We start from the raw sequence: 18867 nt of genomic DNA on the forward strand, positions 1-18867 counted from the left end.
ATGAGTTTGTCTATATTGCATCAGAATTTGATTCTATTGTGAAACTGCCTAAAATGGTTGCTGTTGAGAGAATTGCAAGTTGTTTAACTCTACAGTTACTGGGAGACAGCTGTTTATTCCATTAGACAGATTGCTAACTGGACACTGTCCTTTACACTGGAAATCTTTTATTGTGCAGAATTGCTGTTGTTTACAGAGCTCAGGAGTCATGCATGCATCAAGTTCATTATTTTCACTTTGCACAAGTAAATAAGCTTCATGTGTCAGCTGAAACTTCGCTTGAACCTGTGGATTATAATTTACTCCCTTGGGTTTTGTATATCGTAAAGTGACCCTAGTCTACAATCATTTCTACTAAAGCATCTAACCTGAACCATCTCTGTTGCATCTCTAATGATTTTTTTGTGTGATAAGTATAATCCGTATAATTGCACTAAATGTATTGTGATTTATTGGTCTATTTTATCTGCTACCATAGCATTTGGTGTAATGGTCTAATTAACTTGTAGCAACCAGTTGTCTCCCAAAGTATCTATGCAGCGAAATCCATATCACTGAAGCACAGTGCCTAAATTTAAAGTGGGACATATTTATTCAGTGACCTTTGTGTTGTGTCGATTTATGTTTGCATATTTTTTGAACTAAGATTCCTAAAATGTTATTTATTTTGTGACATGTTCAATAACATTGCATGTTAATGGTATCATGGTATTACTTCCCTACACTACTGTACTTATGTGCTGCTGTGGTAAAGCCTTATACTCCAAGCAAATAGAATAAACCCTTGAGTTTATGCAGTTTTAGCCCTGTGTTCTTTGTTTTATTCCAACACTACTGGGGGGACCTTCGTCTCTCTACCACACCACTGGGCCTGTAGAATCCTTCCTTGCACCACTTTTGGGGTGCCAACCAGAAACCCTGTTACACAACTGCTGCTGAATCTCACCAGCAAACACTCATTTGTTTTCAAAATTATTTCACTTGTCACTGCCCCACACAAGATTACTTTAACTATAAAAACTTTAAATTTTAAAAGAAAAATGTGTTTTATTGGGTTCTGCTGCTAATAGTCTGACAGCAAAAGTATTGTTTTCTCAACGAATATACTAATTAGTTCAGAATTATCTCTATCTAACTCAGTCTGTATACTGTCTAGAACTATTATATATATGCAATGCAATGTATTAACAACCAGTAGCACTAGTCTGTGTAAAGTGTATCTAAGATTGAAATGAAAAGCAACTGAAAAGCAAACTATTGTAGCTGACTATTCTCTACAGGACTGTTTTACAATAATGACAGGATTCTACTGCTTTCCTATGTCCCTGGATATTATCATTTATTTTTAAGACACCACAAAATTTCTGCAGTGCTGTACAAGTACAAACAGTAGACCATACAGGGAGAAACAGTCAGGCGCGGGCTGGCAAATTTCAGCCCGGGGGGCGCACATTGCGTGTCATGTGATGCGCCCGCCTGTGCGCTGACCTGACCCTAACAGCGGTTAGACTGAGCGGCCCGGGGGGGCGATGCCCCCCTGTGACCTGGCCCTGCCCGCCCCTGGATACAGTACAGAACAATATACGAGCAATACCAAGACTCTAAATGCTCCAAGCGTAGCTAGTGCAGAGAAGATGGAGCAGAAGAATAGGTATAGGAAAAAAACTCATGGAAATGATGTATCGCCTTGTTTTGAGATCCAAGTTTGCTCGTGAGAAACCGAGTCACGACTTGGTTTCATTCGGATCCCCAACGTCAGATTTCACATAATCCGAACCGCTCATCTCTAGTACACACTAAATGCAATCTTACTTGAGATGCGATTTCTGTAACGACTGTACCAACAACTAAAAGCCCTGATGAGCATGCCAATTCATGTTTACACACCTACACTAATTATTGTCAGATTTGAGATCTGCATCTTTCATCACCATCTGCTGAAAAGATTGTGACTGTACATGCTCCACAGATATCTGCCTACACTAGTTGTAAGTGTGTAAACACTTCCACATTTGTCCAACATCGTTCCATTGTTGATCCTAATTTTTAGGAAGTTTACAAAATCCAATCAAAACATATGGGGGTAAATGTATCAATCTGCGGGTTCTTCAACACCCGCGTGTTCAGCCTCTTCCGCGATTAAATTTCAAGCGGCACTGCATTGTAAAGGGTTAACTTCCCTTTACAATGCAGCGCCGCTTGAAATTTAATCGCGGAAGAGGCTGAACACGCGGGTGTTGAAGAACCCGCAGATTGATACATTTACCCCATGATGTGCTTTGGTATGATAAAACAAGATTGTGGGAGGGTACACACTCTTACAATATCCGATACTCCTAATTACACATTTGCTTGGCAAAAATAAAGCACACAACGGTTCTTTTAGACCAGCAATTTTTTTATGTTTCAAAAACACTGGAAAATAATAATAAAACTGTTTGAGCACACAGGGGGGTGTTGTTTCTGCACCTGAAAACAAACAAACAAAACATTAAAATACTACTTCATAATATTATTACATGTTAGAAATATATCTATGCTCTATGGGTGTAGTTTGGTTCCTGCAATAATAATAGAAAATAATTTTTATAGCAAAGCTGCCTTAGATAAATGTATTAAAATATGGTATGAGACCCTGTGTTATACAGCAGTACCTTCTAATGTTTGCATCACAAATGTTTAATTATCTTAAGACAGTGTCTCCTTAAGTTAGCATGTATCACTATCATCATCATCATCATTTATTTACATAGCGCCAGCAAATTCCGTAGTGCTTTACAATTGGGAACAAACACTTATAAGACAATACTGGGTAATACATATAGACAGAGAGGTAAGAGGGCCCTGCTCGCAAGCTTACAATCATTGGGACAATGGGAGTTTGAAACACAAGGGAACGTTCTATATCATACTGCACATTGGACCAGCTAGAATCCAAAGGTAAAAAGTATTGAGTAGGCTGTTTGATCAGTCATACAGCAATGTTGGTCAGATGATTGTTGTCATGTGTTAGCTGTGTAGAGGGTGGTAATAGGGTAACCTAGGGAGATTAAGATGCTGGATGAGGAATATTATAAGCTTGTCTGAAGAGGTGGGTTTTCAGAGAACGCTTGAAGTTTTGAAGACTAGAGGAAAGTCTTACTGTGCGAGGGAAGGAATTCCACAAAGTGGGTACAGCCCGAAAAACTCCTGCAACCGGGAATGGGAGGATGTGAAGAGAGTGGAAGAGAGACACAGATCTTATGCAGAACGTAAGTGTGAAGTCGGAAGATATTTTGAGACAAGTGAGGAGATGTATGTTGGTGCAATTTTGTTGATGGACTTGTATGTTACTAAAAGAATTTTATATTGGATTTGTTGAAATACAGGCAACCAATGTAGAGACTGACAGAGTGGCTCAGCAAAGTAAAAACGGTTTTCAAGGAAAATCAATCTAGCCCCTGCGTGCAAAATAGATTGTAGGGGTTCAAGTCTGATTTTGGGAAGACCAGTAAGGAGGGAATTGCAATAGTCGGTGCGGGAGATGATGAGTGCATGAATTAAGGTTTTTGCAGTGTCTTGTGTGAGATATGTACGTATTCTGGAAATGTTCTTTAGATGTATGTAAGATGATTTAGATATAGAGTTGATGTGGAGAATAAATGATAGTTGTGTGTCAAGGATTGCACCTAGGCAGCGAGCTTGAGGGGTGGGATTTATGGTCATGTTATCAACAGAAATTGAAATGTCAGGCAGGAAGCTTCTGTTTTTGGGTGGGAATATTATTAATTCAGTTTTTGAAAGATTTAGTTTTGAGTTGTATAAATAAATATGAGTATAGCATCACATATGAATTCTCTATCAATTGAGGAAATAATAACTAAAGATAGAATCAACCAAATACTTGGTTATAGTATCTTAGAAGTTAATATTATTAAAACTGCCTTTAATCATTCTTTGATTGCAGGAAAGTCTACATCTTACAGGTGTAATGTATCAGACAACTTTTGTAGAAAAAAACAGCTGATACATTACCCCTATACTATGGGTTGGGATAAGGGGTGCATGATGATTAATTAGAAAGGGATACTGCTGAAAATATAGCAGTGTTGAACAAAATTATATAATATAATTACGTCTGCAATGCAGGTTATTAAAATATTGAATACGGAGTTGAATAGTTATGAAATAAATATTAGGAAATGTTAAACAGGTACCAAAGCACAATTAGAGATAACCCACTTAGGAAACGTATTTGACCCAATCCTATACAAACGGACCACTACAGAGCCTGTTTACATAGCTCTTTATTAAAGAAGGGATTGTTCAAATGGTGGAGAAACCCCCTTGAGCAACTGCCAAAGCTGGCAGTTGCTCAAACTGACCTTCAGTTTGACATAAGATATGTCAATTTCAACTTACACCATCTGTCGCCAACTCAATGGAAGGGATTATATGGTGGGAGGACCAGGAGCACCACTGCTGAGAGAGACATAAGAAAGCCTGACTGAAGTTTCCCAAAACACACCTGAACAAGCCAAATTCTCTCTGTGAGAATATCCTGTTGACATTGAGATCAAACTTTACACAAAATAAAAAAACATTTTCCCTACAGTCAAACATGGAGGATGTTCAGTGATATTTTTGATTTGCTGTGTTGTATCTGGGATGGTAATGAACGTGTGGATGGCCTCATGAACTCTGGATATTACCAGGCCATTATGGAGTGCAATGTTGAACCCAGTGTCAGAAAGCTGATTCTACGTCCAAGGTCATTGGGTCTCTGTCCAAGGCCATGGGTCTCTGTCCAAGGCCATGGGTCTCTGTCCAAGGCCATGGGTCTCTGTCAAAGGCCATGGGTCTCTGTCAAAGGCCATGGGTCTCTGTCAAAGGCCATGGGTCTCTGTCAAAGGCCATGGGTCTCTGTCAAAGGCCATGGGTCTCTGTCAAAGGCCATGGGTCTCTGTCAAAGGCCATGGGTCTCTGTCAAAGGCCATGGGTCTCTGTCAAAGGCCATGGGTCTCTGTCAAAGGCCATGGGTCTCTGTCAAAGGCCATGGGTCTCTGTCAAAGGCCATGGGTCTCTGTCCGGGTTTTTCAGTGGGACAATCACTTAAAACACACTTCAAAAAACACCAATGGTTCAAGAAAAGACACTGGACTGTTCTAAAGTGACCAGCAATGAGTCCAGATCTAAATCCCAGAGAACTGTGGAGAGATCTGAAATAAGCAGTTTGGAGAAGGCACCCTTCAAATCTGGGAGAACTGGAGCTGTTTGCATAAGAAGAGTGGACCACACTGCTAGTAGAGAAGTGGAGGGAAGCTCAACCATGTCTATGGGAAACAGTTGATTGCAGTTATTGTGACCGAAGACTGTGTTACCAAATACTAAGTCTAGGGTGTCAATAATTTGTCAATGCCATTTATTTTCATTTTCTGATTTGAAAGGATATATCATATTAAATTCAGAATAGCAAAACAAAGGTTCTGCAGGAGTTATGGAGACCAAATACTATTGTTGGTTTCACCTCATGCTTAAAGGAAATTCTGGGTTATTTGAAAAAAGTGCCAATATATTGGCCACAACTGTATGTCCACAGAACCACTTGAAGATACCTTGGGTAACAGTCCTTTTGAGTCACACGACGGAGTTGATCTCCTGAGGTCAACAGTGGCCAATATCCTCATCATGTGGAGTAGCTCCCTGGTTTGTAAACTCCCCTTTGCCTCTGGTGTCTGGGAGGAAGAATCCAGCATACAGAGCAGCGCAGACACAAACTACTAGGAATGGTATATAGTAGAAGTGACCAAGTCCATGCTGGAATGGAAGGAAATCGGTCAGATGGTGGCAGTGTTAATTATCTTTATGTATAATGTGCAGTATGAGAGATGTGTACAGAAAAGCCACAAGGAGCAGATATCAAGATGTGCACAGAGATTATGAAGAAGCTGAATTTCGATTGATTAACATTAATTAACATTAATATCTTAGTACTTTTACTATTTTGGGGTTGCACTAAAAGATTAAGAATTAAAAGATATGGTCACCTTTTGTGGACTCTGGTCATTTAACTTAAGTGGACTAAAATGTTGTTTCTGGTAGTGGCTAGTCCCTTCTGCTGTGTCTGCCAATGTCAGTGGCCTTCAAATACTCAAGGGAAAATGCTGTAATGTTGGCCAGATGACTCATCAGAGTGGCCGAGCCACAAGAAGAACACATACAGAGTTTAGTAGGAAACAAAGGACCATATCTGAAACTAAGGCGCCATTAGATACTGACTACTAGAGAGTGTATCTAACACTATAGCAGCTTGGCAGCAGTTTCTACTAGCAATTGGATCGACTTCATTCACTGATTTAACTAAATACCAAACATTACACAAATCATGGACTATTCATTAACTTGCATATAATGGCACAGATTATGTTTCAGCACCCTGTCAATCATTTTATCTGACTGTATGTGCCTTGAATGAGTGCTGATAGTAAACTATACAGGTAGACTGGAAAACACTGCAAAAATCAAAAATGCAACAAAAATATAAAGATATTACACTCACCACAGTGAAGGGAAAAGCCAGACCCACCACAAAGAGCATGATCCACATGAGGGAGTCATAGATCATATATGCAGCTGGACGAGCCATAGGATCAAATATCTCAGATGGAAGAAAACCTGTAACTCCAGCTATTAGTTTGGGAAGATGAAAGTAAGTGATTAGTCCTGAAAACACATTATTCCACTTGCAATTGTAGAAAGGTTAGAGTTGCCTATCACAGACAATAAGTTTCTCTCATTTCTGTAGTACAGTATAGAAAATGAAAGCAAATGTTGTGTTGGCTGTTATGGACAACACTACATTTTTCACAGTCATTTCTAGAACAGTTTAGTTGTATGCCATCTTTGAAATGCTCAGCACAGAGATTTAAAATAACACAACCTATCCCTGATTTTTACCTCTAACATATTAGTGCTGGGGTACATTCTTTTCAGCAGGAATGATGTGCCATCCAGTTACTAGCTTGTGAGATTTACCTTTAAAGTGTTAAGCACAACTCAAAAAAAAAAGTGTTAGGAGTAAATCCAGCTAAATTTTGCAAACTATGTTGTGATGTAAGGGGAGAAGAAGCAATTGTTTTGCATACAGGTAAAATCATACTTGCCAACTTATGGCAAGTATGATCCGGGAGCTGCCGGGGTCAGGTGGGCGTGCCGGGGGGCGGGCCTCCGAAAATCGCGTCATTTTGGTCCCGCCCCCGTGACGTGGCCTCATTTTACAGCGGGGATGGGGACAAATGCTGTGATTCACGGTGAATCACGCCATTTTGGATTTAATTCTATCCACTTCACTAGGAAGTGAGCAGATGCGAAGACTGTCATAGTCTCCCAGGAGTCCGTGAGACCCACCCAGAATTCAGGAGTCTCCCGGACATTCCAGTAGAGTTGACAAGTATGGGTAAAATGCTGCCTGCTTCAGAATGTAGTACACTAATAATGGCGGTGGTAATGGTTAATTTGATGGTTTTAATAATGACACGGAGTATAAAGACATATATACCGTATTTCCCCATGTATATGACGCTCCACTGTATAAGAAGCACCTATATAAATCATGTGAAAAAATTGAGGATAAACATTATCCTCAATTTTTTCACAGAGCAATTGTGCAGCATATACAGAGGAGAGACAACGCTATAGTCAATTCTGTCTTACCCTGTCAGATGCTTCCTCTGTCCAGTAAAGTCTTATTTCTTCTGTTCATTCTGATCCTAATGCTGGAAAGCCGCTTAAGGTCATAAACCCAACAATAGCAATCATTGCAGCATTGCACTGTAATACATTATAGACACATTTATAAACACTGAGAAAGGTACCTGCCCAAAAATCAGCTGTAATTCACTGTAATCACATTTTCCTTTATATACTTAACTATACTAGACAAACGGCAGTTAATATTGAATAGGTTGCTATGGGTTACAGCATTAATTACATATACACCAGATTTCATAAATGTTCCCTAGTGAAAAAACATGTCTGTTGTAGCACAGGAACATGTGCAGAACTTGTACCTGGTAAGATAAAGCCACCATAAACACCACAGCCCACACAGACATCAAGCTGTATCCTCCAATAATCAGCACTCGTCGCCCAATGCGGTCTATGAACAAAGTCTAGAAGAGAAAATTAGCAAGGAGGGAAATTAACAATGTCACATTATATCAGTTTTTCTTTTAATAGTCCTCATATATAAACTGTGAAGAGCTGTCATATCAATGCAGTTTAACAGATTCCATGTGGCCAGAGAAAGAACATGCAGTAACTCTGTGGTCTAGTTGTGTTCATTGTATATGTTGTAATGAATAATAAATTAAACAAATAAAAAAATTAACATTTTGGGGAGAATTCAATTTCCCCCTAAATTAGTGCAGCGTTAAATCTATTACCGTTATTACAGTAAATTTAACCCGGCTTTCTGCTCACAGCTCAGGGAGCTGCGAGCTAAAAGCCGGCGTTGAATCTAATAACGGTATTTAATCGCACAATTACCGTAATAACAGTAATAGTGCGCAGGCCGTGTTTCTTTTTACAGTAACGTGGCCAATTGAATTCCCCCCTTTGTGTAACAGTAACTAATTTCCATATAAGCCACCGTCTTAGTCAAAATGTTGGGTATTAACAATAGCAAAATATTTTTGTTTAAATACAAATAAACCTGTGTGAATTAACCCTTGGCACCAATTCCCTTGGGCCTAGTTTAGAGGTGACTAATTATATCAGTGACTAAACAGAACATTATTCTTTTAGTAGGTTACTACTCACAGAGATGATTGAGGTGAGAAGCTCACAGCTTTCTAAGCCAATAACCACATACTGAATCATCTCAGAGGGAATCCTGGCTGCTTCAAGAGATAGAGAGGTGTTATCTATTGGAGGAGGACAAGGAGAAAACACTATTTGCAAAAGATTGGAAAGAGGGGAGAACATAAACAACTATTAATGTTTAGTCATATATGACATTTTGCTGATACAAAAAAGTAAACAGGAATAAAAGATATAGGGGAAAAAGAAGTTCAGCAGAAGACACTGAAACAAAGAAAACATGGAAAGGCAAATAGGAGCATTTCAACGTACCGAGTCATTACCACAAAGTTGCATGGCACTGCTGAGCACCACTACAATGAGAAGCTGCTTTCGCACAGATGGGTCCCGTATAAGATCAAACAGGCCCTTTGGGCTTTGAGCTTTGATGGCAGCCTGCTCCACTATCATCTCCTCCTTCCCACTGCTACAATCACTGTTCTCACGGAACCGCTGCAATGCTGCAAGACATGACAAGTATAATAACTAACATGCGGTGTTATGAGAAATTGTTGATATGTGAATTGTTATTTCCCTTGTACAAGTGTAACTCTATTGCCAGGATAAAATAAATTGATTGAGCAACTTCCACTTCTTTATCTATTGCCAGGAAGTGGATGGCTTTGGGAAACTTAGTCTAAAAGAATGGATAGATCTTATTAATGATACTGTAGGACACGAACGGTTTCTGTATACTAGTCGTAATCTAACTACTAAATATAAAAAGATTTGGTACAGATGGAGGATTTCTCCTTATGTCACGGGAGAATTGCGGGAGGTAGATCTCTCTTAGATACTATGCCCTGGACAGACGCTCAGACACTATTATTTTGATATTAGAACATTATAGATCTAAATACGTATTTTAAAATAAATTTAGTGATAAGGCTTGTGGTTTACTGATTATTTTAAATAATATATTCTATTTAATGAAATATATGTTATTAAGAAGACCAATGATAATGACTAAAGACACAAAAAATTATTATGACATTTTATCTATTTTTATATAACATACTCAACTAATATTGTTCTATAATTAACAATATGCTTAAATGATTGTGTGTTTAATGGTATGACATTGTTGTTACCCCTACGTGGGTTTAATTTTAACTTATTACTGTTAGTATTTTTAAATAAGATGTATAACGCTACAAAAATTGAATACATTTATTTTTTCTGATTAAAAAGCAAACAAAAAAAAAAAAAACAAGTGTAACTCTACATCCCTAATTAGCCCAATCTATAAAAGTTCCAACTTTATATGCTATTGATCAGTTAATGACATTATCCTCACCAACTGCATATACATCAGGAAGCCATGGAATACACAGAATTTTCAGGATGGCAGGAACCACGTTGCTAGCTAGGAGAAGAGGCCATAACTCCTCAATGCCAAGTATCTCTCTAAGATAAGATACACAAGACAAATATTCAAGCTTTGACCATATTTTTATGTATGTTGACAACATACTCACTAAATATATACATTTGCTTAGTTCCATAGAACTGGATCTATGCATTTAAAATTTACTCAACCTCCTTGAATTTACAGAGACCTGGGGGTAAATGGATTAAGCAGCGCTTTTTGCAATTCGACGATATTCGGCAAGTTTGAGAGCAAAACTGAAAATGGCAATGTGCTTATAAAGGCAAATCTTACCTTTAAACCTATTGCAGTTTTACATTTTCACAATCACATTTTGTAAAAAAACAAACAGAACAAAGCATTTCCTGTATTATACATTTGACTTTGCCTTCGTTATTTAAGAAACACGGCCACCCACCTTTAGAGAGAGCTCACCATTACAGCAACCAATTAGACAAAGATTGCAGCATTGATTTAAGTCTGTATTACACTTTCATATTATGTTGCTCAAATGTGAACTCGTAAAATGTGCTTTAATTTTTACAGCTCAGTTCTGCATTAATATTGAACGTGTCATTAATGTTTCTGCATTACCTGAGTCCCACCAGTTGACCCAACACTGACCCAAGGGGCAGTGAAGCCTGCAGAGGATAGAGCTAATGTGCAATGTCGATTCTTGGGGGCACTTTCTTCCAGATACTTAGGTTGGATATTCATGCTGGCTCCTGGAGAATAGAGAGTATAGTTACACAGAGCAGCGAAAATGAAAACTTTAAATCTCTTAGCTCTTCTCATAAGCCTTTTAATTCCATTAACTAGCACTTCCATTCTCCATCCTATGTAAAATAATCATTTAACACTGTTTGGTTCTAGACCAGAATGTGTATTTATGATTCACCGATCACTTTCTCATGATTTCATTTTACTCGTGCTCATTGTCTCTGGGGTGGCACCCATGTGTTATGTATGCTTATTGTTTCTACATATGTTTCTCTTTCATTGCTAAATATATGACACAGCCCTTGTGCTTGTTTCTTATTGACAAACTGGCTCAGTGATGTTCACTGAGGTTCAAACTTCACTTCATACTGTACATATTGTATTTGCTGTAAACTGTAAGTCTATTTCACATGGTTTTCGTTTGTCTTATGTATTTAAACATGCTTCAATAAAAATTGTTTAAAAAGAAATAAAAAATAATTATTGATCACCTGAACTCACTCCGGATAATACTCTCCCCAATATGATCATCACAAAGCAATTGGCATAGCGGCTAAACCCACAAATGATCGCAGATAGTACTATGAACAGGTTACTGAAGAGTAGAGACTTCTTTCTGCAGACAAAAGGTAACAGCGTACAGTATCAAGAAACCAAACCGTAAATATGACCAAAATAGCCATAAATCATAAGCCGTTTAAGCAATGACAAAGTACAAGATAGTATATACTCTATTAACTAGCACAGTCATGTGCTTTTTAAGGTGAAGCAATACTGGAATTTATATATATATATATATATATATATATATATATATATATATATATATATATACACACACATACATATTGTATATATGTCAGAGAGTGAAATATGTGTTACCTCCCCAGCCTGATAGCCATAGGGCCTGCAAGTAGTCCTCCGATGAACCCACCCAGTGGGTACATAGACACCATTATGGACCAGATGAGAGTGATTGTCTGGCTGTCCAACTCTGATCCCCTGTTCTTCAGCCATGATTCTCTCACAAATTTTTGAATATGCTACAATCAGGGTGAAAAAAGATTATTAAATATTGAAGTGCACACATTTTGTAAGAGTCTGACCATAACACTTGGCAATATAGTCCACCATTGTATTGTTGGAACATGAATTTGCAATATTTTCTTAGTTACTTAACAAAGAAGAAGCATACTCACTTTGGTGGGGGCATTGATGATGGAGAGATTGTACTCATACTGGAAGGTACCCCCAATGCCCACTGCACACAATGTAAACAACAGCACCCATCCCTGAAACAAAACAGATCATGGCTGACAATGGGCCAACAAATAGGAACACACATCTGTAGGATAAACAAAACTGCACTAATTTCTATAAAATTATAAATGTGATCTCACAAAAATTATTAAGAATTGCTTCTAATATTATGCTTATGTTATCTGAACTTAATTTCACTTAAAGAAGTCATTTTAATCGAAATTACTGTGGTAGGCTATAAGAAATATGTTGGAATTTACCATTTTCCCTTGGGTTGTCCTTTAGTCTGCTATTACCGATTTATAACTCTTTACTGTGTCATGGAATGCCATGGCAACCACAGTCACAATGGCCATGATGTCCCTCTGAGGTCTGTCTGCATTGTGACATCCTCTTACATGATGAGAGCTGTGAGCCTATGACAACCATACTTTTTTTTATCTCCCTTTCAAAATCTCTTTGGAGGGCAATGATTTGTAGAACAGAAATTTAGTGCAAATAAAAATCAGCTAGTTCACCCAAAAATAGTGGTAGCAAATCTGAGAAATAAATGTGTATATTTTATTTTTATTTTTGACTTGGCTCTGTCCCTATTTTTCAGCACTAATTAATTTATTCCAAATGTGATTTAACAGTAGCTGAACTGCTTATGGTGGATCGGTCACTGCTGGGGTACACGGAAGACCTGGATATCTCCCTAGGGTTCCTACTGCCCAAGGATTTCCCTTTATTATTTCAACATTTTATATTGCCACATAAAATTGCACAGGTGTTTTTAAAATAAGTATTGTCTATATAAATGTAGGCTAAAACAGAAAAAAACTGTTGCTGAGGACTTCTCTTTCTTTGCATTTTGGAGCCACTGGCATTAAGCAGGAAATACCGGCAACACAGAGTGACTGATTAAAAAAGTGAAATAACTAGTCAGAATGTTCACTCCACCATAAAAGTGTGAAAAATATTAAAGTCACATAAATAACTGCAATGACAGCTACTGCAATTCTTTTGAACTAGTCAAATACAAATGTGAATTACTGTATATGGGTGTGAGTTAAATTCTGCTGGAGACTTGAACTTAATGTTAGTAACCCTCGCCATAAACTGACTGATCTGGTTGGATTGTTTAGCTGTTGTCAGCCAAACTGTTCTCACATCACTCTGCATGTGGGCCCCATACTGATCTTTCTGCTGAAACAAAATCCATTTTTGTATTGGGCATATGGGGTGGTCTGAGGGGCAAGTGGGGGGAGTTTTGGAGTATATGTGGAATTTGACGGCTTGTTGGAGTCTGAGTGATGGTGGGTGCATTTTGTGGTTAATGGAGGGCTGAGGGCATGTGAGACAATTCTGGAGCATGTGGTGGAATTTTGGAGCAAGTGACAGGAGCAAGTGACAGGCATGTGGGGACATTTGGGATAAAGGATGTGAGCAGAGTCGGACTGGGACATAAAGGGCCCACCGGGGGAATGCAATGGCAGGGGCCCATGAAATAATGTGGCCAACCATCAGAGGGGTTGTGGTCAACTGCTGGAGAGGCCAGGCCAGTCAATAAAGGCCTGTGGTGCTATATAAATAAATGTTACAGATTTGAAGAAGATTATATATATATAATCTATTAATATATATTTCCATTTTCCTTCCTCAGTAGCCATTGTTAGGAAAAATGGTTTCTTTCTATCCCCCACTTTATACGACATGCTGAAACACTTTGAAGCTACTAGCTGCTTAATTAACATGTATTAAGATCAAGGCACCCTGTTTTGGGACTCCGCCTACCTTTGGGGGGTGATCTGTAAAATACAGATACATTTTGCTATAGCTCTCTCTCAAGCTGGACACACAAGGAGAAACACATCATGCGAGGAATTCTCATAGGTCCTGCCGGGCAGTGGTAGTATTTGAATGCGAGGAAATAGATAATGGTTAAATACGTTTCTATAGTGTTTAATGTGTTTTATTGTAAGATATATTGTTACTTAGAAAGTGAAATAGTTGAAGTAATGCAGTTTTGGTATTTGGCAATGCAGTTTAGTTTAGTGTAACACTGTAAGCCTAGAAAGTGAAATAGCAATAGGAGTTGTATAAATAGATATTGCTATTGTAGTAAATGTTAGTGTGCTTAAAAAGTAATGCAGTTTTTGATCGTATTTCCTGGACCTTCAGTCCTGAGATCAATGGGCTTTACTGGTAAATTTTTAGATGGTCTACTAGCTTTATACCAATCACCTAGAGCAACTGTAACGCCTGCGGGGAACAGGGCAGACGCACACAGATGAACTTACCCTACAAACGATGGTCACATCCCTTCCGCTTCCGATGCACCCCAGCCACTGTCCTATCCCAGCAGACCAGCAACCGGACCTCTGTCACCTCCAACCCCTTCCCTCTGAGGAAGAAACAGAAATTAAGGCCGTGCCTACCAGGAAAGGGCTGGCCGAGACCACGGCAATGAGCGGAGACACTCACGTCAACCTCGCTTGCCGCCACCTCGTTTTACTCTTGCCAAGGGCGCGGGACTACAAGCACTTGAGACCAGAAACAGTCCCGCCTCAAGTACCCCACTCACCTCTGGGGGAGGGCCTAACTGAAAGAAGGAATAGAGCGTTCTACTCACCGGGCACTCCAACTGCCAGTCCCTGTTCTCCTGCTCCTCCCCGACACCTGTGGACGACAGACAACACACAGCCTCCCTCTACTCTACCAGTGAGCCGCACGGAACCGCCAGTCATCACTGCCGAAACTCGAAACGACTGCCTCCACTCAAGCGGAACACCTGTCCCAGTACGGAACTGCCAGAGAACCTGCCGGAACTGAGGACTGGAACACTCAAATAGAACCATGGGCGCCTGTGGAACTCAAATGAGCTGTGCTGCACTGCCAGCGAGATACTCAGTCACCACCTCTGGAAACCAGCGTAACCCCAGGGACCTACAGGACGGGAAAACTACTGTGTGTTATTCCCTGGCTATGTGTATGCTCTTAACTACACCTTGTCCCCACAGTACAGGTTGTTGCAGGAAAACAGCAAGTAACAAGAGCCTACCTTTAATGGGGGCCTGACGTCTTGCACCTGTTAAAGAAGTACACACATCACAGCCCAAATACAATACACAATGCAATATTCGCCTCACAGACGGCTTCTGTACCTGGAAGCTGTGCGATCTTAGCCCTTACAAGGGCTCCCCGCCGGCGTCTCCGGCAGTGATTTTCAGTGGCAGGGTAGCTCCTTGCCCTGACAAGGGCACCCTGCCACTTCCCCCGGCTCTTCTTGCTTGATCCGGCGCTCCGGACGTACCGCGACATCCTCGCTTCTCTCCGCCGGCGAACTTCTGCCGTAATGGCGCCGCCCGGAGGCTTATATAACCACCAGCGCAACGTCATCACTGGGCGCCGCCGCAAGCGCTCATTGGCTCGCCGCGGCGCCAATCCTTTGAATGGCCGGAGGTGAGCCAGGATTGGCTCACTCATCTGGCCGCCGATTGGCCAGTGGGGAAAGGCGAGCCCTGATTGGCTCATCCTCCTTCCACTGTCAATCCCTGCAGGAAGGAAGAAATACTCACCGCTGGAACACTGTATCGGTGAGTAGCTTTTATTCTGTTCCTTCTTCACCCTCTTCGTGGGCACAGCGGCAGTCTCCATCTTCGCCCTCTTCAGGGGCGCAGCGGCAGCCTCCATCTTCGCCCTCTTCCGGGGCACAGCATCCGGAGTCAGGGGGCACATCTCAACATTACAGTAGTGGCCAACTGAGTCGCTTCTTCTCCCTTTTCAATTTCTAATGGCACGCGGCAATGCTGCCTTCTCTCACCTTTAATCTTTGCCTTTTTAATTTAACCATTAGCCGCGAAAATTTGTTCCAATAATGCCATCCACGGGATTAAAGTAGGGAAATCCGGACATAAAATCTGATTACACGCCAACGATATCCTCTTGACGCTTTCGGACCCTTCTGTTTCTTTGCCCCCCCCTTCTTGCATTATTAACTCCTATGACTGTATTTCAGGATACAAAATAAACCCACAAAAGACAGAAACTCTTGATTTTTACCTGATGGACGACATTAAATCTTTCCTCACCCAGCAATTCCCCTTCAAATGGCTTTAAAAGGAGATTAAATATTTAGACATCCACATCACTAAACAGTACAGCCAACTTTTTCAAGTTTATTACCCTAAACTGCTAACCCAGGTCAAATCTGACCAAGAAACCAGGAATCAACATCTCATCTCCTGAATAGGTGCATAAACTCGATTAAAATGAACATTTTACCCAGGTTTCTTTATCTTATTCAAGCCTTACCTATATGCATTCTTCCCTATAATTTTAATTTTTTACAATACTACAAGTCACAATTCATGTGGGGCAAGAAATGCCCCAGAATTCGGCTCCTTGTTTTCCACAGGACAGCACAGGGTGGTGGCCGAGGGGTTCTCAATTTTAAACATTTTTTAGCGGTGCAACTTGCCCAATGTGTTTTGTGGAACACTCCTGGCTCCTCCAGAGTTTGGTCTCGTTACCAGCCATCCATAGAATCTTGTCACTGTTCAGTAAGGCATCTATTTTAGTAACTCAATACATCTAAAACAGAGGCCCTTCCAATTAATATGCCCTCAGAGAGACTACAGGGTCTGAAATATAAATTCACCTAGACTTGGAAATCCACTGAACTCTCCCTATTTAGGTATTCAGATCCCCCCACACTTAAATACTGTTATTGATAAGAATTTCTACCTGCTGATGCAACAACTTTCAGCTTTAACAGCTTCATGGATGTGTTACGAGGTCTCCTGGTTGGGCAGAATATCAGTGTTCAAAATAATGCTTCTCCTGATACTGATGTACTTGTTCCGCATGCTCCCGTTTTGGCTCCCAGCGAGGCTGTTGAATTAAATGACAGCTGTAATGAAAAGATATGTGTGGAAGAACAAACAGTGATGTATGGCGATGCAGCGACCCTAGTGAAAATGAAGGGGGGACTGTCCCTTCCTAATCTGTGAAAATACCATAATGCATACCTGTTGTCCCGGATGTACGACTGGTCTCTTCCGAGGGGGCATAAGCCTTGGACAGATATAGAAACGGCGTGTAATCCAGACTTCACCTTAGTCGATCTAATATGGGTTCCCAGAGACTGAAGGCCTCTGACTCACAACCTGCCTGCTCTAACTAGGGATGCTTGATGGTGTGGGACCAGTTCTGCAGTGGTACTGACGAATTTTCCAGTCCCACAGCTAACGTATCGATACAGGCAGCAACCAAATAGATTCCAGACTTAAATCTCTCACTATGGGGCTCTAGCGAGATTCTATCCTTGGGACATATGTTTGAATCAGGAACGCTCTCTGCCTTTGCCCACCTAGGTGACCACTACCATCTACTTAGATGCAACTTCTACAGATATCTTTAGCTAAGGTACTGGCTATCTACGCTGCCGCTTAAAGGACTGTCCCCTCCAACATTATATTTCACAAAATTGACAAGAGCTATAACTTTCTGTTACAACCTTCTGACTACACAAATCAGACTTGCCAAAATCCAAGGTAAAGCTCCAGTGTGAAGCAGAGCTTCACCTGGAATTTTTCAGAAAGGAGTGGGAATGTAGCTTCGAAAATTCCTTTAAGATGTCCAGATGTCTCTACCACACAGAATTGTTGGTCAAGCTCATAAATAGGTTATATGTCACACCTGAGAAATTGCACAAGATGTGGCCCTCCGTGTCCCCATCCTGTTGGCGTAACTGTTCAGGGAGAGAGGATATTTACACATTTTCTGGTCCTGTCCTGCTCTGCAGCCCTTATGAGCTGCAGTTTTTGATTTACTAGGGGTAATCTTCTGGCACCCTGTTCTTCCCTCCTTGGAGCTGGCCCTTTTACACCCTCTACTCCACAATGGGATAGATATGTGATGGGGCACATTTTTATAGCCATCAGGGCAGCTATAGCCCAAGCATGGAAGCAACAATTACTCCCCACTGACAAAGATTATATCAAAAGTGAATTACAGTTTTGAAATGGAGACTTTGGGGTTTCCCTATTCCACTGTGGCTGACTCTCCACCAGTGAAATGGTGTAGTTGGCAGGTCGATGTACCTGAGGGAGTGGGAGCTCCTTAATGGGATTCCCAGCAGATTGTTAACGCAGACTCATTGTGACTATAAGGATTGTATTGCTAGAGTGTTCTAATCTCATGTATACCAGTAAGGACTTTGTCCCAACTGCAACAATAGTTGGGATGTATATGCTGGTTCACACTGGTCATCAAGCTTGCTTTGTGCAGCTCGCCCTTAATAAGCAGTACAGTGTAAAGCAGTACATCCATCCTAACTATCCTTGCAGTCGGAACAAAGTCACACAAAATTGGGCGCTGCCCCGACAGAATCAGAACAATTGGCTACCATTGCCCGTGTATTTGAAGGAGATGGGAAGAGATGGAGAGCAGCCCAACACTGCCTCAAATGATAGCCACATCCTTTCAAACACTCTCAGAATGGAACCTCCCCTCTAGAATCCTGCATTTTCCCCTCCATAGTATTTAAAAAGTCATTGCTCCAATCACCCGCATTCTACTTTGGAATGGTTCGGCTGACTAATCCAGCCTCCCTTAGATTGCGAGTCCATTTCAGCCACTAAAATGGTTGCGATTTTGTGACTGACATCTCAGACTTCCCATCAGGAAAATAAAAT

The 18867-nt window shown here is 40.6% G+C and overlaps 1 protein-coding gene and 1 pseudogene across 2 annotated transcripts in view; both read right to left on the bottom strand.

The window, feature by feature from the left end:
• Positions 1-8893: 8893 nt before the first annotated feature.
• Positions 8894-15862, bottom strand: LOC142109613 (solute carrier family 2, facilitated glucose transporter member 11-like; annotated as a pseudogene).
• LOC142160758 (solute carrier family 2, facilitated glucose transporter member 11-like) overlaps positions 15560-18867 on the bottom strand; it is an 88558-nt gene continuing 85250 nt past the window's right edge. The window contains exon 15 of one of the 2 annotated variants that reach the window (XM_075215752.1): positions 15560-17062. In XM_075215752.1, coding sequence (XP_075071853.1) covers positions 16988-17062 — 75 coding nt within the window. In that variant the 3' untranslated portion in view covers positions 15560-16987. The remainder of the gene's footprint in view (positions 17063-18867) is intronic. The other variant, XR_012693298.1, reaches the window with a different exon arrangement.

Source organism: Mixophyes fleayi, chromosome 1 (genome assembly GCF_038048845.1).
Source record: "Mixophyes fleayi isolate aMixFle1 chromosome 1, aMixFle1.hap1, whole genome shotgun sequence".
In the NCBI taxonomy this organism is placed as follows: domain Eukaryota; kingdom Metazoa; phylum Chordata; class Amphibia; order Anura; family Limnodynastidae; genus Mixophyes; species Mixophyes fleayi.